Source organism: Carcharodon carcharias, chromosome 3, assembly GCF_017639515.1.
Source record: "Carcharodon carcharias isolate sCarCar2 chromosome 3, sCarCar2.pri, whole genome shotgun sequence".
Classification (NCBI taxonomy): Eukaryota; Metazoa; Chordata; class Chondrichthyes; order Lamniformes; family Lamnidae; genus Carcharodon; species Carcharodon carcharias.
In genome coordinates, this window is record NC_054469.1 from 63056974 (window position 1) to 63084360 (window position 27387).

General features: G+C 45.6%; 1 protein-coding gene across 1 annotated transcript in view; it reads right to left on the reverse strand.

Annotated features, from left to right (window-relative positions):
* malrd1 (MAM and LDL receptor class A domain containing 1) overlaps window positions 1–27387 on the reverse strand; it is a 290471-nt gene that overhangs the window by 26617 nt on the left and 236467 nt on the right. Inside the window, exons 22-26 of the mRNA XM_041183945.1 lie at window positions 26642–26920; window positions 16700–16825; window positions 16510–16576; window positions 7747–7841; window positions 7564–7657 (exon numbers count right to left, since the gene is read on the reverse strand). Of these exons, the coding sequence (XP_041039879.1) occupies window positions 7564–7657; window positions 7747–7841; window positions 16510–16576; window positions 16700–16825; window positions 26642–26920 (661 nt within the window). The remainder of the gene's footprint in view (window positions 1–7563; window positions 7658–7746; window positions 7842–16509; window positions 16577–16699; window positions 16826–26641; window positions 26921–27387) is intronic.

A 27387-nucleotide genomic window follows, 5' to 3' on the forward strand; every position in this document is an offset into this window, starting at 1 on the left:
TCACTCGTGGTCTGGCTGCATGCAGCTGAACTGCTTTGGCTGGGGGTGTGGAGGTTTCTGATGAAGGGGGATAGCTCACGAAACCTGTAAATGAAACTGAAGGGCACCATTACACATGACTCAATGAAAGTGAATATATTTTCAGATTATAAGGAGACACACGTGCAACCACTAGTGATCAGAAATTGTTAAATTTTCTAGGCCTACCACTTCTTCTAGGTGCTGCCATGACATCTGCAGGATAGGTGGAGACAGCCTGTGCAATGCTTGGCCCTGTTGCCTCTGATGACTTTGGGATGCATCCTCTGGAGATCCAAAGCCTTGAGGGTCCAGGCTTGCATTAGTTGTCATTCTGTGGGCCATCTGCTTCTCCTGAGGTAATAGAGAGTGAGGTTGAGGAGGTCATAGGCAAAAGGGACTCGGAGGAAGAGACAGCCTCTGAGATTCCTGAGTGGATGACCCAGGAATGTCCAGCTGCCACTCCTCCTCCCTTTGAGTGCACAAGGGCCCCGGTCTGACTCCTTGAGGGGAAGGGGCACCTGGAGGGATGTCGAGGTGCTGCGTTTCCCTCTCGTGTTGCCACTGCAGGAACTCACCCATGGCTAATGTGATGGAGTGCAGGTCTGCGCACATCTCTGCATTCTGCTGGACCAGAGTCTCCGAGGTGTCCGTCATTCTCCCCATTGAGACCACCATGCGCAAACATGTGGGCACCACTTCATCAGAGAGCAGGTGGGTGCATTCCTCCGATTCGCATGCCGCTCTGTTGAGGGCTTCCATCAGCTCTGCATGATTTTCCCCCGCCTTCTGCTGACTCTCCAGGATGAGTTGGAAGGGTGAATCCAGAAGCTCGTCATCTGACTTGGATCTCACAGATGCCTCTTTCCCAGAAGTCTTCTGAATTCCATGGAGCTTGGCTGAACCTGCCTCCTCCTGCTACAGACATATGTCTGTGCGGTGACCACCAGATTGTGAACCTGAGCCTACTCTAGATCTAGATCCCACTGAGGTGTGTGTCTCTGCGCTGGAGGAGGGTGTGGGTAAGGGCTGTGACAGGTCCTCCAGGCTGCTTATTTCCAGTTCTTCAATGGAGGACGTGTCCTCTTGGCTGGATTTGAGGACCTGGATGGAGCTGAGGGATTGGCTGGCTGAGGTCCCTTGGCACAGCTCCCTGTGAACTAAAGTAGTGATAATTAGTGCATGGCAGCAGAGTCAAAAGCAGGAAAAAGAGCATTCACAGTTGCATTGAAGAAGGGATGATGTGGTGCAGAATCCTCATGTGGGTGTTTGCCACTGATCTCACTGTTGCCGCAGGCACAGTTCATGTCCACACCAGTTAGCGTGATGGCCCGCTGCTCAAAGTGAGTGAGGGTTCTAATGTGAGCCACTCCACCTCTGGACTGGGACCTCTCTGTGCTGTTGTGAGCCAGCTTCTCCTGCATGAAAACAGATGGAGTGAATGTGAGAAGGAAGCATGGCAGAGCATAGAATGTTTGTATGGTGAGCAGAGCCATGGACAGGATGAGGACATAAGCTCAACAGGATATGAACCTGATGGAGATGTGAGGGTGTGCGTGAGAGTTAGTTGTGTTATACCTTGAGGTGTGAGATCCCTGTGGATGAATGATAGGTTTGTGAGTGTGCAAGTTGAGCATGATGAGAAGAGTGACTTACCCTGGCAGAATGGATGAGACCATTTATCCTTTCCCTGCACAAGGTGGCTGTCCTCCTTTGCAGGGTGTTGGCACTGACCACCGCTGCCATCACCTCCCATTCTGGACTGGTAACCTTGCTTGCTGGCCTTGGCCCAGAGCAGGGACAGAAGACTTCGCCATGGGCCTCCACTGCATCCAGTCAGTGCTCGTGGGAGGCGTCGCCAAATCTGGGGGCAGCATGTTTCCTCCCTTTTGCAGCCATCAGTTCCCAGTAGATTCCTATCCCTTGAAGAGTGCTAGCTCTGTGCAGGGGTGACCTTGAAATGGTGCCTGGTTGACTGAAGGCCTGAGGTGATGGCAGGTTGGGTGAATCAGAGACCCCACCAGAACCCAGCATGTTTTCCGGGAATGCATTATTAATGAGGTAGAATGCAGCGGGAAGAGGATGATATGGCAGAAAAAGCCGCCATTGCGGCTGGCAGGTAAAATGTCCTTTTTCCCACCAACTACCACATTTAGTGCAAATTTGGGATGATTCTGCCCTTGGTACATTTTTTAATGCTATTCTTTATTCTGCAACATTGTAATTTCCTTTCAAAAGATATCCCATTGTTGATCTAAGCCCTGTATTAGGATTTCTCTTTGTAGCTCACCATAACTGGTTCACTTTTCATCTTTCTGAAATATGCTTTTGGACCAACCTTTTTCCTTTTTATTTGGATCTTAAATCTTGTTATATTATGGCAACTGCACCCAAGATGCTCATTAATATTTATTTCAGCTCCTGTATCTGATCCACTTAATTACTCTAATTGTGTGTAGCAATGCCTCTTCCCTTGTAGGTACTGTGTATGAGCAGAAAGACAGAATCCTACACATGGTGGAAATTTCATTCCCTTTTCTCTCTGTCCCAATCAATGTGCGGGTAATTAAAATCTCCTAGAACAATAACTTGTCTCATTGGTCTGTCATTAGATTTCTTCATTGATTTCTCTGCTGCAATTAGTAGTACAATCCCACTTATGTAACAATCCATTTTTTTTGATCCCTAATCATATTGACTCTGAAATGTGCATATCAGTTTGTTCTACAACATATACCATCTCCTTCAAAATATTGCTATTCCTCCTCCATTCTGAACTGTTCTGCTCTCCTTATAATATTCTATCTGATAGATTTATTTTCCACTTCTGTCCAGTTTGGAACCCAGTTTCTGTAGATGTTATTGATACCTTTATGTTCTTGACATAACTGCTCCCAATTCTCCTGGTTTATTCCCCACACTTTGAGCATTGTGCCACAAGTATTTTATCTTTATTTGTTCAGAGTTAAAACTACTCCTATGCACTTTTTTTGTTCAAGCTAATGCCTGGTTCCTTTTTGATTTTCCTCCTTTACTCTCTTTATCCCTTTTTGCTGAAATATTCATTATTTGTAAATTTACATTTTCTGTTATTCCCATATCTATTTGACCTTCCTAATTGCTATGATATTCTCTACCCTCTTTCTTCCTTATTTAAATGGACAAAAGCAAAATACTGCGGATGCTGGAAATCTGAAACAAAAACAAAAATAGCCAGAAAAACTCAGCAGGTCTGATAGCATCTGCGGAGAGGAATACAGGTAACATATTGAGTCTGTATCACTCTTCATCAGAACTAAAGAAAAATAGAAATGAGGTGAAATATAAGCTGTTAAAAATTAGCACATCCTTTTAATTAATACCACCGTCAACACCCCTTTGTCCTTTTGTCTATGACAGCTTTGGCAATCTCTTCTTTGCCTCCACCTACCACTGGCCCCCTATCCAGCTCTACCTGCCCCACCCTCCTCTAACAGCTTATATTTCATCTCATTTCTATTTTTCTTTAATTCTGATGAAGAGTCATACGGACTCGAAATATTAACCGAGGTTTTCCACCCACGGTCGTTGACAGGGCCCTCAACCATGTCCAGCCCATCTCCCGCGCATCCGCCCTCACGCCTTCTCCTCCCTCCCAGAAACATGATAGGGTCCCCCTTGTCCTCACTTATCACCCCACCAGCCTCCGCATTCAAAGGATCATCCTCCACCATTTCCGCCAACTCCAGCATGATGCCACCACCAAACACATCTTCCCTTCACCCCCCTTATCGGCATTCTGTAGGGATCGCTCCCTCCGGGACACCCTGGTCCACTCCTCCATCACCCCCTACTCCTCAACCCCCTCCTATGGCACCACCCCATGACCACACAAAAGATGCAACACCTGCCCCTTCACTTCCTCTCTCCTCACCGTCCAAGGGCCCAAACACTCCTTTCAAGTGAAGCAGCATTTCACTTGCATTTCCCCCAACTTAGTCTACTGCATTCGTTGCTCCCAATGTGGTCTCCTCTACATTGGAGAGACCAAACGTAAACTGGGCGACCGCTTTGCAGAACACCTGCGGTCTGTCCGCAAGAATGACCCAAACCTCCCTGTCGCTTGCCATTTTAACACTGCCTGCTCTCTTGCCCACATGTCTGTCCTTGGCTTGCTGCATTGTTATAGTGAAGCCCAACGCAAACTGGAGGAACAACACCTCATCTTCCGACTAGGCACTTTACAGCCTTCCGGACTGAATATTGAATTCAACAACTTTAGGTCTTGAGCTCCCTCCTCCATCCCCACCCCCTTTCTGTTTCCCCCTTCCTTTTGTTTTTTTTCCAATAAATGATATAGATTTTTCTTTTCCCACCTATTTCCATTATTTTTAAGTATTTTAAAATCTTTTATGCTCTCCCCACCCCCACTAGAGCTATACCTTGAGTGCCCTACCATCCATTCTTAATTAGCACATTCATTTAGATAATATCACCAACTTTAACACCTATGTGTTCTTTTGTTCTATTGTTGGTGACATCTTTTGATGATCTGCTTCTGTCACTGCTTGTTTGTCCCTACAACCACACCACCCCCCTCCACTTCTCTCTCTCTCTCTCTCTCTCTCTCCCCCCCCCCCCCCACACACCTTAAACCAGCTTATATTTCAACTCTTTCTTGGATTCGAACTCAAGTTCTGTCGAAGGGTCATGAGGACTCGAAACGTCAACTCTTTTCTTCTCCACCGATGCTGCCAGACCTGCTGAGTTTTTCCAGGTAATTCTGTTTTTGTTTTGCGCTTTTTCTGTAGTCACTTTGTTCTGGGATGCTTGAGCACTATGGAAATGCAAATTGTGAAATGTAATTTGTCAGGGCTGAATAACTAAAGTTGTAATGTTCTGGTAACTTGGCCAACAATTCTCCCTCAATCAACATGACCAAAAACAAATTAACTGTTAAATCATCCCATTGTGTATGGGATACTGCTGTGTCAAACATGGCTGATATGTTTGCTTGCAGGTATAGCATCTCAAACTAATTAATAGTATGTGAAACACTGATACTTTTTGAGAGAAATACTGAAGTGCATATAGATTCAAGCTTTCCTTCAATGTAATATTGATATCCTGAAATTTAAGATCAAGTATGTTGGTAAGACTGACCTCATCTCCTCTGGAGATCTTCCTCCCACAGCTTCCAACCTGATAGTTGCCCAACCTCGGACGGCCCGCTGCTAACTCCTACCCAAAATCCACAAACAGAACTGTCCCGGTAGATCGATCGTGGCAGCCTGTTCCTGCCCCACGGGACTCATTTCTCGTTATCTTGACTCCCTTCTCTCTCCCCTTGTCCAGTCCCTTCACACCTACATCCGTGATTCCTCTGACACGTTACGTCACATCAACAATTGCTTCCTCAACAATCACCAACTGCTTCCTCTTCACCATGGACGTCCAATCCCTCTACACCTCTATCCCCCATCAGGATGGTCTGAGGGCCCTTAGCTTCTTCCTCGAACAGAGGCCCAAACAATCCCCATCCACCACTACTCTCCTCCGTCTGGCTGAACTTGTTCTCACACTGAACAATTTCTCCTTTAACTCCTCTCACTTCCTCCAAATAAACGGTGTGGCTATGGGTACCCGCATGGGCCCCAGCTATGCCTGTCTCTTTATGGGGTATGTGGAACATTCCTTGTTCCAGTCCTACTCCGGCCCCCTCCCACAACTCTTTCTCCGGTACATCGATGATTACTTCGGTGCTGCTTCATGCTCTTGTCGGGACTTGGAAAAATTTATTAATTTTGCTTCCAATTTCCACCCCTCCATCATTTTCACATGGTCCATCTCTGACACTTCCCTTCCCTTCCTTGACCTTTCTGTCTCAATTTCTGGTGATAGACTGTCCACCAATATCCATTACAAGCCTACCGACTCGCACAGCTCCTCACATCCCGCTTCCTGTAAGGACTCCATCCCATTCTCTCAGTTCCTTCGCCTCCGTCGCATCTGTTCTGATGATGCTATCTTCAAAAACAGTTCCTCTGACATGTCCTCCTTCTTCCTTAACCGAGGTTTTCCCCCCACGGTCGTTGACAGGGCCCTCAACCGTGTCCGGACCATCTCCCATGCATCCGCCCTCACGCCTTCTCCTCCCTCCCAGAAACATGATAGGGTCCCCCTTGTCCTCACTTATCACCCCACCAGCCTCCGCATTCAAAGGATCATCCTCCGCCATTTCCGCTAACTCCAGCATCATGCCACCACCAAACACATTTTCCCTTCACACTCCCCGGCGGCATTCCGTAGGGATTGTTCCCTCCGGGACACCCTGGTCCACTCCTCCATCATCCCCTACTCCTCAACCTCTACCTATGGCACCTCCCCTTGCCCACGCAAAAGATGCAATACCTGCCCCTTCACTTCCTCTCTCCTCAATGTCCAAGGGCCCAAACACTCCTTTCAAGTGAAGCAGCATTTCACTTGCATTTCCCCCAACTTAGTCTACTGCATTCGTTGCTCCCAATGCGGTCTCCTCTACTTTGGAGAGACAAAACGTAAACTGGGCGACCGCTTTGCAGAACACCTGCGGTCTGTCCGTAAGAAAGATCCAAACCTCCCTGTCGCTTGCCATTTTAACACTCCACCCTGCTCTCTTGCCCACATGTCTGTCCTTGGCTTGCTGCATTGTTCCAGTGAAGCCCAACGCAAACTGGAGGAACAGCACCTCATCTTCCGACTAGGCACTTTACAGCCTTCTGGACTGAATATTGAATTCAACAACTTTAGATCTTGAACTCCCTCCTTCATCCCCACCCCCTTTCTGTTTCTTCCCCCTTCCTTTTGTTTTTTCCAATAATTTATATAGATTTTTCTTTTCCCACCCATTTCCATTATTTTTAAATCTTGTATGCCCTGCTATTCTTTCCACCCCACCCCCACTAGAGCTGTACCTTGAGTGCCCTACCATCCATTCTTAATTAGCACATTCGTTTAGATAATATCACCAACTTCAACATTTCTTTGTTCCATTGTCTGTGACATCTTTTGATTATCTGCTCCTATCACTGCTTGCTTGTCCCTACAACCCCCCTCCCCCACTTCTCTCCCCCCATACTCCCCCCACAACCCCACCTTAAACCAGCTTATATTTCACCCCTTTCCTAGTATTCAATCAGGTCTGTTGAAAGGTCATGAGGACTCGAAACATCAACTCTTTCCTTCTCCGCCTATGCTGCCAGACCTGCCGAGTTTTTCCAGTTAATTCTGTTTTTGTTTTGGTTTTCCAGCATCCGCAGTTTTTTGTTTTTATGTTGGTGAGAGATATTACACTTAAGTTCATCTTTTTGGATGTTTTACCTCTGGTTTTTAATATTTCTTATCACATTACCTAGTGGAGGTGAAATATACCTCATATGGTGTGTTAAAATGAAAGAGTTCAGCTGACCACATATGCCTTTTCCTATGTCATACTTTTTTACGTTTGTACATTTTCTCAGGTTTATGTGCAGAAGTCCAATATGCTCACCAATGTAAAACAATAAAAACTCATACGGTACTACATACGTGCATGTCTTCTTTTCTGAGAGTACGACCAAAATGGCGACGAGACTGAGCAGAACTAAACTTAAGCCAACGCCCAGTCCCACCCACGTGGACACTAGATAGAAAAAGAAAACCAAAAAATAAATTAGCAATGTCAGGAGACTGTAGAAGACAATTACTTAACCATTGGCATATTTTCTTTACCATTTCCATCTTTCTTTGGTGCTGGAGGAGGACTGAGAGGTCCTGTTGGTTTGACCTTAATGTGGCATCGATTTCCTTTCCACTGGCTCAGGCATCTGGAAAACAGGCAAAGGAAAGAAAATCCTACCAATTCACTGGAAACTGAAAATACAATATCCACAGACACACTGTTCTTTTCTAAATAGTCTACTTTAAAAAAAAGAGGTATTTTCCAACTGTCTTAGAGCAATGCCTTTGCTATTATATCTCACAGTACGAATTTTAGCTTTTTATCCCAATTGCAGCAGCCGAGCTCGAGAACGCATGGAGAACCCAAAGTTTCCAGATCTTATCAGTGGCTTTTTAACCCAGCTGTTCTATTTGAATCATGACTTCCCGAGCAACTAGAGTGAGCTGGCTTGCTGAGTTCCTGCATCCATTGATTTCAATTCAACTATATAAAGGCACCCTGGAAAGTTGAGATTTGAAGCATTGTCGAGGCCTTTTGACAGAGCCAAAACTTTGAGGAATGGAAACACAATGTAACAAGGCAACACCACACTTCAATGATGCCTCTCTAGAGATAGTGCTGTGTGCTGCAAGGGCCCATAGGGAGATTCTGTTCCTTGACTATGGGAGAAAAAAGCCTGCCTTAGAGAGCCAGTCACTGAGGGGATCTGCAGCAGGAGCATGGTACCATGCATCTGTATCTGTCGAATGGGGTTAAACGACTTAATCATGTCAGGAAAGGTGAGTGATATGGCACATTCAAGTATATTCTGATTTGTGTCTTAGCCCAAACCAAAGACTCTGCCTCCCTAGGCCTTGTCCTGCACAACATTCATCATACCAGCTTACCTTTCTGGTGCACCCATCCCTCTCTGCGTAGGCACTTCGTCACACCCCCATCTGACCATTCATTACTGACACACCCTCATTTAACTGCGATGCCTCACCTATCCTTCAGCAATCCTCCACAGATGTTGCCCATCCATCATTTTAACACCTTCCATTTCTCACACTTGTCGGTCTCTCCTTTCCCTCCCTAAAGGAGAAGAACACCAAGGAGAGGCAGTGAACTGGAGGTGGCTCTCCAGTCATCTCCAAACTGACAGCTGCCAAGGAGGAGGAGCTGGATATAAAGCAGATCTCAACATGCCTGGCTATTGGAGGCAGGAAGTTGGGGATCTCCAATCTGACAGAATAAAATATCACAGAGCCATATGGCACACAACACTCACTCATGTTGGCTTGATGTCAGCAGTCAATGAAAGATGTTCTCTGCACAATGATGTCTTAACATCTGATCTCGCCAGTTCTAAATCACATCTATCATATCCGTTCAAGAGTCCCAAAGGAATTGAATGAAGACTTCTCAGAGTCTGAGGCTGCACCAACACAGGATTGGGCCAAGAGCATTTGAGCAGCCAGCGTAGGGATTGAGCAGCCTGTCCCAACCTCTGCTGATGTCACAGGGGAGCACCATGTAAGAGTAGTCAAAGAAAGATCGGTAAGGAACAGTAAATGCACATGGGTGTCATATTGGACTCGAAACTTTAACTCTGTTTCTCTCTCCACAGATGCTGCCAGATGTGCGGAGTGTTTCCAGCACTTTCTGTTTTATTTCAGATCCCCAGCATTCGCAGCATTTTGCATTTATTGAAGGTGAGGTGTCTGTGAAAGGCACAAATTGTTTATTGTGCTATTGATTTGTACTGGGGGTTGAGATGGGGGCGGGGTGTAAATGGGTCCAGAATTTCTGTGCCAGAACGCTGCAATGCCTCAGTTTAAGTAATCTGTGCCTGAATCAGGCCTTTCTAGGCATCTTGGGCGACTAAAGATGGAATCTAGTTCTCTCCATGTCGTGGGTTTGGTGACATTTAATCAGGAAGGAAGGTGGGAACCTCACAATCTTCCCACCTCCAACCTGATTAAGTCAGTGGCAGGAAGGCCTTTGCGCTCCGCTGGCAATTGAGGCCCTTAAGTAGGCAATTAATGGCCACTTAAGGGCCTTATCCCGCCGCCTCTGGGATTAACCCAGTAGCAGGCAGTGGGCCTGCCACACAGGAAGCACAACAATGAAATCTGTGCAGGGTTGCTTATGGGCTTCTGGTGGAGGGGGGGGTGTCCCTGTTTCAAAGGCACTCGATGCCTGATTGAGGGATCCAGCATCAAGAGCCACCCCACTGCCCTTGCTACCAACCCCCCTTTCCCTGTGACCCGCAACCTCCCTCCTGCCATCACACACCCCTGGCCTGGGATCTAATGGTGATCCGAGACCTCAGTTGGGTGCTGTACCAGCAGCAGCCACTGCCTCCACAGTGGCATTGCCATCCAATAGAGCTGTCAGCTTCTGGTTGGCCAGTAGCTCTCAGCAGGTGGGATTTCCACCGCCAAGGCCCTTGATGCCAGGGAAAGGCCCATTGCTGGCCTGTCAAGTGCCTGAGTGGAATAAGATGTGGCTGGCTGTCTGGCCGGTTAGTGATAGATCCTCCGTAAGTGGGTGAAAACGAAGCAGTAAGCATTTTCCTCACCATTTTCATGACACTACTTCCTTGCATAAGCCCAGTGGTGCCAATGAAAATCTTGGGTTAAGCTTTAGCAAAACCTGCATAAATGTGGGACTTACACCTCAATGTTTACAATATTTTTACAATATAATCTGTTATTTTAATACATTGCTAGACTTGTAACTTTAAGATATATTTGAATAGAGGCTTCAACTTGATCTGAGGTCAATACAGACCGAAGGTAGGTCCTGAGACGGAGGGCAGAATGGAGGAGGGAATCCATGCCAGCAGTATCTTGTAGCACAAGAGTACTTGAAGTAACCTTCAAAATGTTTTGCGATAATTTCTTGAATGGCTTCTAGTGGTCCCTTTAAGGTTCACTAGCTTGGCCACACAAGACTTTATACAACTAGGGAGAGCTTGCATGTATTTATATCTGAATTTTGTATTGCTGTCCTGCAAATGTGCATAATGAATGCCTGAAGATAACCCACTACAGCTAGTGCAACTGGCTTACTTACAGTGCAGGATGTCCAGCAACCAACAATCTTGGCAAAACTGACAAATTTCCCATCTGGAATGTAGTGAAAAAAAGCAAAAAATACACTAAAGGAAATTCAAAGTATCCCATGCTAGAAATCAATTTGTTTGACTTTGTAAAGGAAAGATTAGCATTACTGAATTAATATTAATGTCTCATTTTAATCTCTCTGGGTGTTTTTGTAGAAGTGTCATTGATAGTACAGCAGAGTGCTGGGGAAACCTAGCCTGATAAATTGCAAACACTCCAAGGGACTATTTTTCCACAAATCCTTGGTGACAGCATCAAATATAAATCTTACAACAATAATTCAATATGTCACAAGATAAATGATTTCTACTTTCTATATAAAATATAACATATCGATGAATAGATCTCCAGTGCTATTGCTCACAGATAAAAGCAATTGTTCATTAATTTTGTTCTAGCGGTGTTTCTTTTTACCTAACAGCTGCAAGTTATTTTTTGTTTTCTCTCTCAGTCTTTGTCTTTCAGTTTCATTCTTTCTGAAAAAGACATGCTATCAAAGCTTTCTGTCGTGCACTCATCAGCATAGCTCGCAAGAAATGAGCAACTGTAACAGGGGAACATTTTATGCTGCATAAGAGCGTGCTGATTGGTTGGCAAATGAACTTTGATTAGTGCGGTATTTGATATGGAGAATGCAGCATGCAACATTTAATTGCCTAGCTTTATTCAAATTCAAACCTGGGCAGGTCTGCACTGATTGGTCACAGCATTGCTCTGGGGAATGAACCAGGGAATCACTGTTCCCTAGGCTTTTGTTTCGTTGAAAAAAGTGCAAAGAGTGGACATGTTCCTTCTGACTGCAAAGGACTGGGCCCTATGTGTTAATATATGTGGCTTCTAGCATGTATAAGTAAGCCACGCCATAAACCTGACTGATAATCTTGAATTGGTTTTCAGTGTAATTCTTAGCACAATCAATATTGTTTAGTGTATGGTGTCTCAAACAGAGACAAGTGAAGCTAGCTGTTGAATGTTGTTACTATGCAGCAGCAACATGAATGATATTCCCGGATAAGTGAAAATGTTGAGGTCCATTGGGGAAAAGCTATTATGCATTCAAAACTGAAGAAATTAGTGCTTAAAAACGCGACTGTCATGATCTGAAATGATTTGAATGCCCAAAGTGCTTTAAGTTTAAAAATAAAATGTTCTAGAATTTTTACTTAGAGAAAAAACACAGCCACCTGGTCCTGGACTGCTTTGATTGACAGGCCATCTGGTGTAGCTTAGAACAAAACAAAGTCATAATTTTTCCAGTTTCAATAGACTCCATTGTCTATAGTTGTACAGGTTTGTTTTGACAACTGAGCCTATCATGAATTCTTGGCTGAGTTTCAAAAGCTCCAGAACCACTTATATCAGCAAAATGTTGTGTACACAGTTTGATTGACGGTTTTAAGAGGTCATTAAAGGATTATCCAACTTTGATGTGTTACTAAATAGATATTTGTTTTCAAAATTGAATGACCACTTCATTGATTTAACTTTTTCATTGAGTCTGGAATTTTAAATCAGTATGAATGGTCGTGTTTTTGAGTGACAACTCTATTAGATTGCTAAAGGTATACTTTTTCATGTCCATTTCAAAGGCTTTGCATTTCTATTATGTGTCTCCTTTGGACTGCACATAGTGAATACTGGGTGGAGTGGCTATGGATATATGGGGGGGCATGCAGGGGTATGGGGGTATTAGGGGGCATGGGGGGAGCATGGGGAATATGAGGGAGCATGGAGAGGGAATAAGAGGTATGAAGTGGCATGAGTGGGCCTTATAATGAGTCCACTTCAGCACCCGCACTCCTCGAATGCTACACCAGGAGTAGGGAAATCTGAACCCTGCCCACCCACATTTTCAGGGTATGACAGAGAAGATGTTCTTATGTTTCCAGTTAGGAAATGGCCCAACTTGGGCTTCCCAATGCCAAAAAAGTGGGGAGGATGAGACAGAAGGAAGAAGGGGAAAAGGATATGATGTGAGAAGAAACATTGCTTGACATCTCCTCCAGCTCTGCCAATGGCCATGGCCATTACTCAGCCACAGCCCATGATAGTAAGTATATTTTCTTTCATGGAGGAGAGCAGGTCGGCTTGGCCTCCTTTGGCGAAAGCCTCTTGGTGCAGCTTGTGCACATGTTTCTTCCTCAAAAAAGAACCATCTAAGAGTAATAGTTTTGTGAGGCATGCCTCTGTAACAGTTGACCTGCAACATACAACATGTAAGTTGTGGGGAAGTGCAGGTTACAGTAGTGCTGAGTGTTTGTATACGGAAAGGTGGTGGGGTGAAGTGTGGTGCAGCGTTTGTAGTAGAGCTAAAGAAATTGGAACAGGGAAGTACTGTGAGCAGAGAAACTGGAAGTAGTGGAAGTGTGAGTAGGGAGTAAAGAGCAGTATTTTTACCTTGTACCTCTAATGACGTCATGGAACTTTTTGCTGCATTGCAGCCATGTCCTGGCAGCTAAGTTCTTGGTATTGCCCTCCTTTGTGACCTCTTCCTATTCTTAGTGGGGTGCATTCTGCCTCAGGAAGGAGCATGTTTTCTCCAGGACTAGAGTCTTCAACACAGCATTCAAGAACAAGGATATCCTACCTGAACCTCTTACTGCCATCTTCCTAATTCTGAGAAATTTTCTTGCTCTCAGTAGCCTAGAGTGCATCACTCCTTTAACAGGGGTGGATTTAGTTGGCTCGACGGGAGTCTTGCCCACTGGTTAAAGAACTGGTGAGGAATCCCCATCAGTTCCATGGGGAAGACCCAACAGTATTAAGTGGCCACCATTGGGCCTTCCCTTGGATTCAGGGCTCCGGTGGCAGAAGTCCAATCAGAGGCCGGCAGCACTTCATTGCTCATCAGCACCACAAGGAGTGGCGGCAGCCGTTGACAATGCACCTGCTAGAGACCCAGGATTGCTGAGGGACCCCAGGCCAAAGGTTAGTGAGGGCAGGATGGGAATCGCGGGGTGGAGGTTGTGGGGGGTTGGGGGTGCGGTGCAGGGGGGTCAGAGGCAAGGACAGGGGTATGGCTTTTAATGCTATCCTTCCTGATGCTGGGTCCCTTGATCAGGCACTGAGTGCCTGACAATGAATGACCCTTGAAGCGGCCTTCAGGGGGCATGGAAGAGCTATACCGATCCCATCTAATCCCTGAGTAATCGCTAACGTGCTGTGGGCTCAGGGATAATGGGTGTCAATTGGCTCATTAATGAGGCAATTGGGGGGAGGCTTTTCCACCGTTGGGAGGCTGATGCATTGTCTCTCCTGCGATTCAGTGGGCCCAGCCGCCATGGTTCCCACTATGACAGCTGGACTTAATCCAGCTCAAGGTCTTAGTTTCTGCAGACTTCTCCTGCAAAAGCTCTCACCAAACAGAGAGGCAGCCAACAAGCAGCATGGTTGTCGAGTGGACTTCTTTCTGAAATGACTGAAACAGTTTTAATGATGTTCCAGCACAAATTTAAGAAATTTACTGGGATCATTTGAATAGGTGCAGGCGACAGTCCTGCTTCGACCCTCAAACCATCTAATGCATGGTCGGTTCTCCAGATTATTAATCCAGGTCTCTGAATTACTAGTTCTGTAATGTAGCAACTACACGATTATGCCAAAACCCATTATGGCATTACTGTGAAGTAGATTTAACATTTTATGCAGAATATGCAGGCATCAGGATTTGGCTTTAAGCATGAGAACTATTCTTTGTGGAAGTAATTGGTGGAATTTTCCCTGCCCGCTGGCATCAGGCTTCATGGTGGGTGGAAATGGACAATATGGCGGGAATGCCAAAAATCGGTTTCAAGATGTTGCGAAACCAGTTTGCACCACCTGTCAATGGCAAGCCATGTTTCCTGCCACCGCACACCAGGAATTTCAGTGTAATAAACATCAGTATATCATTATAAGTTCTGTTGAAGAGTCATACGGACTCGAAACGTTAACTGTGTTCCTCTCCGCAGATGCTGCCAGCTATTTTTGTTTTTGTATCATTATAAGCCCTGCTCACCAGAATCATCCTCCCAAGCTGGATCATCCGGCCACATCAGTGTGATTGTACGCTGATGTGTTTCACAACTGAACATAAGCGACGTGCACCTGGCGAGTTGCACGTCGCTCAGGACTTTGGGGTTTGTTTGCCTACCTTGCTTTGGGCAGCACTCGTGGTCATCAGCACCAGGCTTCATAGACAGCACCACATCATTTTTAGGGAGGCTCACGGGCAGGTCTCTACCTACTAGACCAGCTGTAAGACGGAGGTGGCTTTTCAACGGCTGCAGGACTAGGGCTTGCTTGGGGAAGGGGGAGAGGTGGCCTCAGGCAAGGGAAGAGGCTGGAGGGCGAGGGCTGTACTGGGGAAGGGGGGTATTCCAGGGCCTGTGCAGGGACACATGTTGATCTGTGCAAGTCGCCTCAAGATGGTAAGGGCTGAGGAGGCAGTCTCCAGAGGAGATGAGTCCAGATGGAGATGTGAGGGTGTGTGTGAGAGAGTGAGTGGTGATGTCCCTCGAGCTGGCAGTGAGTAAGATACCAGTGAATGTGTGATTGGCTTGTGAGTGTGTGAGCTTAGAGTGATGAGATGGTTGCCTTACCCTAGCGGCACAGATGAGATCATTCATCCTCTGTCTGCACTGGATAGCAAACCTCTTCTGTGTAGCGTTGGCCCTGACCACCACTTCCACTGTCTCCCAAGCCAGAGTGATGAGATTGCTGGAATTCCTGTGCCCAGAGCGGGCTCCAACAGTGTCCAGCAGGCGTCCCAGGGACGCGTCACTGAATCGGGGGGCTGCAGTCTTCTTGCCTTTTGGGGCCATGTCTTCTGTACAACAGTCATGGGCTGGAAGCACTGAGAGGTGTTCGTGCAGCTGCACTTTAAATATGGCGCCTGGTGTGAGGAAGCGGCGAGGTGACGGTGTGGCAGGCGGATCGGAGGCCGCCCAGCAGCGAAATGCCGTGTTTCCTGGGAATGCATGATTAATGAGGCAGGACTGGGATGATGTAGTGCGAAAACCTGACACAGCGGCCAGCCGGTAAAACGACCTTCTTCCCGCCTGCTACCGCCTTAGTGCAAATCTGGGATGATTGCACCCAATGGCTGGGATTTTCCGGCCCCCTCACGGGTGGCACCCGCCAAGGGCGAGGCTGCTTCCCAGCCAGAAGTCCATTGACTTGCGGTGGGACCGGAAGATCCCAGCAGAGGGTGGGTGCGGAAAATCCCGCCCACTGTCTCTTTCACGTGCACTGGCTGCTGTATGACTGTAAAAAAACCTTTTAGGTGAAACTTTAAAAAGCTCACAAGTGAATGCATTTAAAGTTTCTAATATTAATAAAGACAGAACAGCTGGCTTCCATGGTGACATTAAAAATGTCATCAGCATTCAGGTTTAGCATTCAGATGATTAGCAGATCTTAACGTATACATGCCCCAATCTTCCCCTGAACTTACAATGGTCAGAGTTGCCAGTATAGCTTAGTGCAGCCTGTTGGTATGATAGTCAAATGATGCTCCTTTCTCAAATGGCATCTGCAACATTAATGCTGCATAAGAATACCAAACACAAACATTTGGATTTCTAATGAGAAGAACAGATGGCTTCACAGCATTCTGCATTTTGCTCTATTCTGACAATCTGCATAAACGAGATGAAGCATGAATTTTTAAATTTCTTATCAGACATTTATAAAGCATCCTGTACTGATTACACAAACACTTACCTGCACAATGCAATTCTGTTATTAATGATGCATGTTCCTCCATTTCTACAATAGGCATTAGGACATTCTACAAGAGAGTAAAATTGCCAATGTCATTCATAAACTAAACGTTTGAGATAATTTTAAATTAGACATTAAAAACAGAATGAAACAACTTTGTAATTAAGTTGTTTTTGGTTTGCTTTCTTACCTGAGCAGCTAGATTCATCAGATTTGAAATCTCTACAGTCAATGTCACCATCACATCGCTGTGTTACTGGGATACACTGTCTACTGGACCCACAGAGCAAAGAACCATTGAAGCAGGATATTGCAGCTGAAAAAGATAATTAGTCTTAATTTTACTGTAGCAAAAGTAGGACATTATTTTCTATTGATAACATAAGAAAGCATTGAATACAAAAATTCCATCTGCTCTTTCAGGCCCATTTCTTGGACACATTTGGACACAATTTGTAACACTCTGCTGTGGGCCTTGAGCCTCATTAGATGTGAGGTCAGAATTTGAGCTGCAAAGTTGTAGCCCTATTTTTGATCCACACTTATTTATGGAAATGCACAGCACTAACAGGAGAGCCACACAATTTCTGTCGAGGATTCTCTTCACCCAATATCATAAGGCAACATCCATCACGAATACTTCCTAATGCTCAAACATTGTGATGCAAAATATAAGCCTGAATTTCACGCTTGGCTTGTGCACCAAATTGGTGGGAGTGGAAACAGATGTGGAATCTATCCCCACTGTAGTTGCAAATGGGATTTCACGCTGGACGGCCAGTTAAGGTCCACCCAGCATGAAACGCATCCTATCAATGGTCAGGAAGGGCCAGGTGGTCAGTCGGTCATGGAGAGACGGGGGGGTCTCCGATGAAGGTAAGAGTGCAGTGCACAGAGATGAAAGTGTTGGATTGTGCAAACATTCTTGTGGTAGTCTCATCATTAATGGGAGCCTAAAATCAGGAGTCCCCAATGGCGACCCAGTGGACGCTCTTAAACCAGCTGAAGCAGCTCCCTGAAGGCTGCCAGGGGAGAATCTTTGGAGTCTGTCCAGGAGACCACTTCACTCGAACAATGGACTCATCAGCGGCTGAAAACTTCAGGCTGGAGGGCAAGTCAGGTGGCACTCGACCACTCCCACCCTCACCGTTTCTCGGATGAGTGCCTCACAGTCCTTGTGGAGGAGGTCGGTGCCAAGTGGAACACTCTAGTACCCAGGGATGACAGGAGGAGGCAACCGCACCTGACCAAAAAAGCCTTGGAGGAGATGGCAGCTAAGGTCAGTGGCCACGATGTTGTGCGGTGCACATGGGTGCTGTGCTGTAAAAGGTTCAGTGATTTGCTGCGCTCGGCAAGGGTGAGTACTGAGTTGGCATTGATCAGTGTGAAGAAGTGCTAAGGACTGGCCATCCACCTGTGGAGCTCAGGGATGTTAGAGTCTGTGTGCTAACGGTCACTGACACTGGCGCCAGCCAAGGGGGTGAGCCCTGGCTGCTTGGCCTGAGTGTCTTGTGGGTCAAGGGCCATGACTCAGATGTGCCCTGCAAGAGGAGAGGGGTTTGCCAGACTGCAATGGTGCTGCAGATAGAGATTGGACAAATCAATGCTCCTCTGTCATTTCAGAAGAGAAGCCATTACACCAATGAAAGAACTAAGACAGACAGAGGACCCCCAAGCCTCCTCATTCTGACGAGGTAAGAGATGGATGCCTTGGAGTTGGAGAGCTGCCACCCACCTCAGTCAGCCGGTCATGGAGGGGCAGGGGTCTCTGATGAAGCTAAGAGTGCAGTGCACAGAGGTGAGAGTGAGATTGTGCAAACATTCTTGTGTAGTCTCAGCATTAATGGGAGACTGAAACCTGGAGTTCCCATTGATCCCTGAAAGATGATGGCACCGTGATGCAGATCACCATTTTCTCACTAGGGTGCCTGGCATGCCAGTGACAGTGTGATGACTTAAACTAATGACATGTCGTTGTTCTCCCCTAGAATCGCCAGCTCACCCTCGAACGCTGGACCCCAAAGAGCCACCCTCGATGCCAGAGGACCATTTGGCTTTAGGTGCGCCTGCGTCACACCCACTCTCTGAACCAGGCACCAACGCAGATACAGCACCTCAGTGGGCATTAGGTCGTCAGCTAGAATATCAGAGCACAGTGGTGAGGGCACTTCATGCTCACTTGAGGAGCAGGCAGAGGCAGAGTGTGCCCAGGGCATCGGCAGTCGGGGGGCTGTTGGAGACTGGGCTGATGCTGAGTCAAAGACAGGTGAAGCATCTCTGGAGTTGTCCATTAGGCGGCAGATGCTGGATGTCCAGTGAAATGTGCGAGAGGATCTGACGGAGGTCCATGAGGGTATGCGTGCCATGGTCTCTTTCGTGGAGGAGTCCATGTGCAGCATGAGCATAGCGTTGACCCGCTTGTCCGAGCGCACTGCCTTCTCCATTGAGAGATTGGCGAATCTCATGGAAAGGCAGCGCCAAGGACAGAGTCAGGGGTCCCTGGGGTTGCGCTTAGAGCTTCAAGCCCTCACACAGGCAATGATCTCAGGAGGTGGATGATGGAAGAGGCACCTAGTGTGCCAGCTAGGTGCCCGTCCATCAATGGCAAGCAGGGAGGCCCACAGCAACCTCACGTTGGTGCACAAGTTGCCTGTCATCTCTGCAGGCTCCTCTCAGGGAACTCTGGATGATGGCTGCAGCTCCTCTCCCCCTCTGCCAGTGACCATGGCATCTGATGAAGCTGCGATGGCACTAGACACTCACTCCCAGGCAGGGCCAGCACAGGCTCCGCTGGCCAGAGGACAACCACCAAGGTCATTATGGCCAACAATTCAGCAGAGTCAGCAGGCTGTCTCCAATGCTGCTGCCAGCGAGCGGGGAGGGTGTGACAATATCTGGCACTTGCAAATATAAGTGCATCATGAGCACAAGAGGTGATCTTCTATTCTGTCATGTTTTGTTAATATGTTTACTGATGTGGCCATTAACACCATATATTGTTATGTTCATTTGATGTGAATGCCAACATGATATAAATTTTGCTTTTGTCGTAATGGCCTGAGTATGCTTCACTTGTTTTGTGGGTGCAGGGTATGCCAGTATCTCATGCTGGACGTGAATGGCTCGATACTTTATTGCACAGGCACTGAGTGGACTTTGAGTTCAAATGAAAGGGTCATTTCAGACATCTGGGATAGAGGCGGCAGCCTTGACATGAGGTGGAAGCGGATCTTTGGCAGCCTAACTGAGGGAGGGTTAGATCAAGGCATCCCTGGTATCCCTGCCTCCCTGAAGGGTGCAGAGGTCTGCCTCCATGTCCTCAGCGTTCTCCTCACCCTACTCCTCTTCTGACTCACTACTGGATTCATCATTTGTGGCCCATGGAACTGCCTCAAGATCCTCTTCCTCCAGTGGGTTCCCCTTGCCAGATTGTGGAGAGCACAGCAGGCAGCCACTATCAGTGACACCCGCTCTGGAGGGTATTGTAGTGTTTCCCCTGAACAATCCAGGCATCGGAAGTGCATCTTCTGAAGACCTATGGTGCTCTCTATCACCGCCCTTGTGGAGGCCTGACTCCTATTATGACACTGCTCTACCTCTTTTGATGAGGTGTCATAAGCTACCTTTTCAATGTATAGCCCTTGACACCCAGTAGCCATCCAGCTGAGCTGGAACAATGAACAGCCTCGGCACCTGGGAGTGTCTCAGGATGTAAGCATCATGGAAGCTGCCAGGGTACCTTACACAGACTTGCAGAATCTGCATCCTGTGGTCACACACTATCTGGATGTTCAGCGAGTGGAATTTCTTCCTGTTGATGAAGGCACCCGGCTGACCCACTGGCACCTTGAAGGCCACATGTATGCAGTCTATTGCACCCTGGATGCGGGGGGAACCCAGCAATTGCTGCAAAGCCTCTGGCTCGCTCAGCCTGGTTGGTGTCATCCATAAAGAAATGAATAAAGGTCAATACCCGCCTGAACAGAGCTTCTGTCACCAGCTTGATGCAACTGTGGACATCTGATTGGGAGATTCCACAAAGATCTCCCACTGACCCCTGGAAAGAGTCGGAGGCATAGAAGTTGATGGCCGCAGTGACCTTCAGAGCCACTGGCATGGGGTGTCCACCCACACAGTTGGAGGTGATCTCAGGCCCAATTATTAGACAAATGGAGGTCACAGTCTCCCTGGAGAGGTGGAGATCCTTCGGCACTGCACCTCGGACATGTTGAGGTCGCTGCATCGCCGCCTGTAAACCCTGGCAGCAAGATAGTGGCGCCTTCTGCGGCCACTTCCATCCTGCACCCCTTGTCCCTGTGCCTCTCCTCCCACAGGTCCCACCCCTGTAAGCTGCATTGGGACACCTGGCCTCGTCTTCCTTCTGCCCCTCTCTTCTTCCTCAGAGGAGGTGCTGTCAGCGGAGACACAATCCCTATTACCAGGGTAAGGGAAGGCAGTCTGGTGCCTGGAATGGTCCACACAGTCAAAATCATCGGGGGGCCTTGGAGACACCAATGAGTGCTGAAATGAAGCCTAGAAATGTTAAGAATGAAACTTTTCATTCATTCAGATGAAGCTGTCATGTTCAAATAAGCACCCAGCGCAAACTATCTCCTAAACTCCTCACTACTCAGAATGACAATGCTGCTGACCATTTTTATCTCACCCTTGGATGAATTCTCATTAAAAGTGGGTTGCCGCCTGGGCCTGTTTTGCCCGAGCGACGAGCGCAAAATCGTCAAATTTTAATGGCCTTAAGTAGCCCCTTAATTGTTGGTGGGCATGGCTCCGACACCCGTGCGTGCCACTGACCTGAAGATTGCTCGTGTGCGGGATGACGTCGGCCGCTCGCCTACCAGCGAGACGTTAAATTCTGGCCATAGGTTACTCAAAATGCCATCCCCAAATTTTAAAAAGAAATTTGAAGAAGGGTGAGTTTTGAATAACGAACATGCACTCAATATGCAGTGACCAATTTTTTTGATTCAGGGTCATATTGTCGCATTAAAAACTGATTGAGGCAATTGCCTGCCTGCTACATGTAAGAAGGCAAGGGATGTTACTGTAGTACTTACAATCTCATGAGCAAAATGCCAGCAATTTCTGACACCAGTCCTGCAAAGAAAAGCAAAGTGCTGTACAATAATAAGACAGATTGTGATGTCCTTTATGGAAAAGTGTAGTGTGATGACACACTAACTACACACATCATCCTATAGCAACAAGACTAAATGAAAAGCAAAAAAAAGTGTCACTAGAAGTGTTCCACCACAGAATGGATCATGGCATTCAGTTCAATAATGTTGAGCATAATGAAGTTACTAATTGAAAGAAAAATTGTGGCCTTCTTTTATAATCCAGTCATGCAAATGTGCATTGTTGCTGCATTGATTACTCAATGCAACAGTTTTATTTATACATGAAAATGTGTAGACTCAGAATTGAAGCAGAGGTTAATCTTCTTACTAACCTCTATCTAATCCAGTTTCATTGGTACAAACACATGCAAAGTTGTATTGTCTGCCAGTCTGAGTTTCTCATATCAAATTCATTTTATGGCTCTTGTAGCCATAACCTTCCAATAATGGATGTTCTCTGTAGCTGCAAAAATGTGCATTGGCAGCTGAAATGAGTTGGGAAATTACTCTTGCTGTGTAAAATAGAGTGGATTTTGGAGATTTCCATGAAACTGTAAATCTGTCCATACCCACATTATTCTCAGCAAACTGATGAAACAATGCACTCTTATTGTACTTTTTTATTATATTTTATTTTATTTGTGCATTTTTAATACGGAATTGTTATTGTAGGCTTAAGAGTTAAATAGGTTGCTGGAGACTTGCATTAAAATTCAGCTGGCTGGCAATCAGTGCTACTTTTATTACACACTGATGCATAATTACATCTTAATGTTGGTATTTCGTGAAACAGGATATAAATTAAATGAAAATATATCTTGCCTCATTCTTATGTTACATTATCTGTTGCACTTTTAGAAGCATATGTAGCTCCTGTCATTTTAATCTTTGTCATTTTTTGAAGCAAATAACTACTGTTGATTGGTCCTTGTCTCATAGTATTATGCTTAAATAATAATGGATAATTTCTTTATTCCCCCACCCCCTCCTCCAGTAGTTAGCTGCAGGTGAAAAAAATTGTATAAGAGAATTTCAGTTCCCCCAACCTCAAATCCATCTGCATCTTGAATACCCTAAACATTTGATTCAAAATTACCTCCTACATTATTCCAAGTAATTTGTATTCTTTGAATAAAGAGCTTCCATTTAAAAATTATTTTCAATTTAACATTTTTTTATTTCAATTTATGCTATCTTACTCTACTGCTGTAGCTGACCTTCAAATAGTGTACAGGACTCAGACCACATTCATTTCCATGCTGCCTTGGCAACAAGACCATATTCCTCTACCACATCTACTGGTTTTGACTGAGTGTGTTAGCTCTCACTGGATGCTCTTTAATTACTGTTTATAATGATTTTTTGATGCTGCTCTATTCCAGGTTTCACATAAACTCCCAAAACAGTCCAGTTTCCTAAAGAGTTTTAACTAGTGGAGTATGCATTCCGCTATAAATTTAGATGCCTTCCTGATCACTTTATTGTCGTCCTTGGGGCCACTGTTGACATCCTTAAGATTCCTAATAGGTTTTCCTTTTTCACTGTCACATCATCTATCCTACTCTTTCTTTGATAAATATCTTCCCAAAAATCATTTTCACTAATAGTCATAACAATTTAATATTCAATTTTCTTCTCTTGTTTGTGATTATCTGTTCATGATCCTTTAACTTCATTCTTCAAATCTTCTTTCCTCCAATTTTCTCAAACCAATTAACACTTTGTGTTCTACTTGCTACTTTCTTTAACTATCCTGTCTAAGGTTTGATAGCATACAGCTTATTCACCTATTTTAAATAGGCTATTTACATTCTATCTCTTGGTGATATAAGCCAAGACAGAGTATGACAGCTGTTTATGCATGTTCAGTGATGACCTTCAGTTTTAACTTTACATTTTGTCCATTGATTTAGGAATATTCCCAACATATCTGACATTAAATCTGAGATAAGCACAAAACTTCCTTCAGATAAACATTGGCAAAACCGCATATCTCAATTTCTACTTCACCAACCTGCTCAACTGCTACCTTAGGCTAAGCTGAAGGTGACTCTCTCATGGTGGTACTCCACCTCAACTTCAATTTGCCTTCCAGATCTTTATCTGCCACTATTATCAAGGTTCCCTTAAGGTTATCAGTGTTTCCCTTCTGAAAGATTGCTTGCCTCTGTCCCTCTTTCCCCCCCATGTCTGTAGAAAACATTATCTATTCCATTATTGAGGGTTTGGTTTTGGGAAAACTCTCTGCCAGCCTCCCTACTTCTACTCTCCTACTTCTATTCTCAATAAAACAGACTTCATTCAGAAGGCTGCAACATGAGTTCTCATCCACAGTTTCATCACCTCCATCCTTGAAAGGCTTTACTGGCTTCATTTATCCCATTCACCTTCAAATCCCTCCATTGTTTTTCAGCCACCCAATTCCTTGAATGAGACCTTCACAAAATGTTTATTAGGAGCTGGGCGACAAGACAGGAAGAGACAAGTAAAATTCACTTGAAACTATATGATCTCATTAGTTTTCTGTTGTATAGAACAGCAGCAACAAGCAGGCTCGCCAGGCTATTTCTTTCAAATATTTCTGTTTCAGTTTTCTGAAGAACCATGCTTGGATATTTGTTGTCACTATTTTATTATCATATGTTGTTAAGTAATGTTACTCATTATCTGCAGATGTGCCATGATGAGCTAATCTTTCAGAGTTTATCTGTGTTTTGATGATGCCTTTTATTTTCTTCATAAAATGCAATTTTGTGTATTCATATTAGGAGTGTTACAGTCTGCTTATCTAGAAAAAAAACTATGAATGATACCATCTGGAAACAGCAGAGCATAATGAATCTGTAATTGGACAGTGTGGTGTAAGGCAGTACCTAAATACTGAGTGACCTTGCAAAATAGAGGAAGAACTGGCCCAGCACCACAGAGTACATGAGGAACTCACATTGTTTCATGACACCTGTATTAAAGTGCAGTTATCCCAAATGCAATACAGCAAAGCATCTTGCCCATGAAGGATGTCCAGATGTTGTTTAGATGAAACAGCGATCCCATAAAGCAGTCTGGTGGCCACCAACAGACCTATATAGAAGGGATCGTCAGAAACTCTGTAGCTTGTGCACTCAGTGAAAAATCTCTTAATCCATCCATCTCCCACGCCTCCATAGCTGACCCCATGGAAAACAAAACCATGGCAACTATTCAAAGTTGATATTTTTGGAGAAGTGCAAGCAGCCCATAGGAATCAATGTTTTTTGCTTGTCGTTCATGATCTTCATTGCAAATGGCTGGAGATTACTACAAAGCATTCCATAACCACCACTTTGGTCACTGAGATTTTAGGCAGGTTGTTCACAATCTGGGGTTTGTCAGAGGCTATCACTACAGACAATGGACTGCAGTTTATTTCTAGTCAATCTACGGAATTCATCACCACCTGATACTGCAATACAACCCGTAATCGAATGGTGCCATTGAACGATTTAACAGGGTGATCAAGAACAGCCTGAGAACTAGTATGTTAGAGAGGAAAACATTTGAACAATCCATTCATATCCTACTTCGCACATATTGATCCACCCTGCATTCACTGACTGGAAAGACACCAGCCAAACTCATGATAGGTTGTACCTTTCACATGCCACTGAGAATTCAAGGAGAATGTCAGAGCAAAAACAGAAAAAAATCACAAAACGATAAGGTAAAGAAAAAGCAAACAAGTTAACAGGCACAAGAGAGCTATGATTTGAAATTGGAGATTGGGTTCACATCAAACAGCCAAATTGCGACTGTAAATTTGCATCATCTCTATCTGGACCAAAGCAGATCAAGCGGTTGCTTGGTAACAATGCTTATCTGTTGGATGACAACATTATGGAACATGAGATGCTTGTTAGTGAGCAGACCAGATACTTTGAGGACGATGATCATGAGAATAAATTTCCTTTTCCGATGAGCAACTGTGATATTGCTCATTCACCTCATCGAGTTGATCAAGCAGAACTACAACTTTAATTTCATAACCTCAGTGTAGTTATCCTAGACCTTTGTGTAAAGACTATTTCTGTAGCAGCTGGTGTGGCACTATGCCATACTAAGATGTTATGGAGGCTTTATTTTGCCACTCCCCTGCCCACCCACAGACAAGCAGGTACACAATCAATAGTCTGCTTCAAATATCACAGCACATCTGCATTTCAGAATTCAGGTCATTATCATCTCCCTGGCATGTCACGAGTACAGCACCCCAAACCAATCCCCTACACCCCCCGCCCCCAGGCCTAGAAATACAGCTGATACCCTATGTCTGATAGGCCAACATAATGGAATGACACTTGCTGTTAATGCTCTTTATCTGCTATACAAAGCAGTATCGTTTGGCCTCTAGCCCCAAAGAGCCAATGGTTCTTTCAAAATGGGTGTCCAATTTGCCTTCCCACTTGTCATTAGGCTCTCCTCTAATCTCCAAGAAATTCCTATGCTTGTGCCTGCTGTAGATGTCGGCAATCCATCACTGCTCCCCGCCCTCAACCCTGAGGGAAATCCCATGGATTTTGGTCCCTTTTTCCATTCTTATGCCATGGAAAATAAGAATTTTTTAGCCAAAAAGGAAAGAGATTTCAGTGTTATATGATCTAAGGACAAATTTTGTCTCCTTTGCTAGTTACCCCTCCCGACTCCTGATTGCACTGGCTTCCCCTTTAATGGCCTGAGGGCAACAGGGCATCAAATTCAGTCTGCAGCCAACTTCCTGCCAAGACCAGCAGGCATCTGTCCACAGCTTGCCCGCCTCATTTAAGTGAGGCCCAATATTGGGTGCACATTGGGCCTACCCATTCAGGCAGGTGCCATCCTTGCGCCCAGTAAATTTTTCGGACATATTGTTAGCAGTGCCAGGTTGTTTTTAACATTATTGAAAGAAAACTGAAATTTGGTAGCAACATCTGCATGGTGACTTTTAAATAAACAGTTAGGGACAAATAATTGGGACTTACAGCAACCAAGCTCATCTTCTTCAGAAGGACAGTCCGGAACTCCATCACATCTGAGCAATGATGGAATACATTCTTCATTAGAACATTGGAATTCTTTATCTCCACACTTATCCTGAGGAGGCAGGGTACCTGGAATCATTGTTGGGCAGTTTAATTCATCGCTTCCATCTGCACAGTCTTCTTCACCATCACATTTCCATGGTTGGTGAATGCATTGATGTCCATTCAGGCATCGAAATGCATCTGGAGAACAGGTCACTGGTGGATGTGGAAGTGATTCTGCGAGAGGAGAGAAAAACTGTTCTGATGAAAGGTCCTGAAACCATCCTGAAACAATGGGCTCGGTTTTCATCCTCGAGGCAGGTTACTGGAGTCGGGAGAATTTCTGGCTCAGCCCACCCACGTCGGGAAAAAGTGCCTGCAAGGATGAGATTTTCTTTTTGTTGGGGACGGCGGGGGGGGGGGGGGGGGGGGGGGGGGGGGGGGGGGGGGGGGGGGTTGTAGTTTGGGGGGTGGGGGGGTGGGCAGCGTGCAGCCACAGGGGCTGTCGGGTGCAGAGCCAGGCTGTTTAAAATGCTTCCCTGGTGCTGTGGGACTTTGTCCCAGTTATAATAAAAACAGAATGGTCCTCCAGCCCTCACCCTTCACACCCACTCAACCCCACATGATCCCCATGCCCCATCCATGCCATCTCATACTGCCCACCCATCCCCTATGGCCCCTCCATGCCAAGCTATGACACTTCC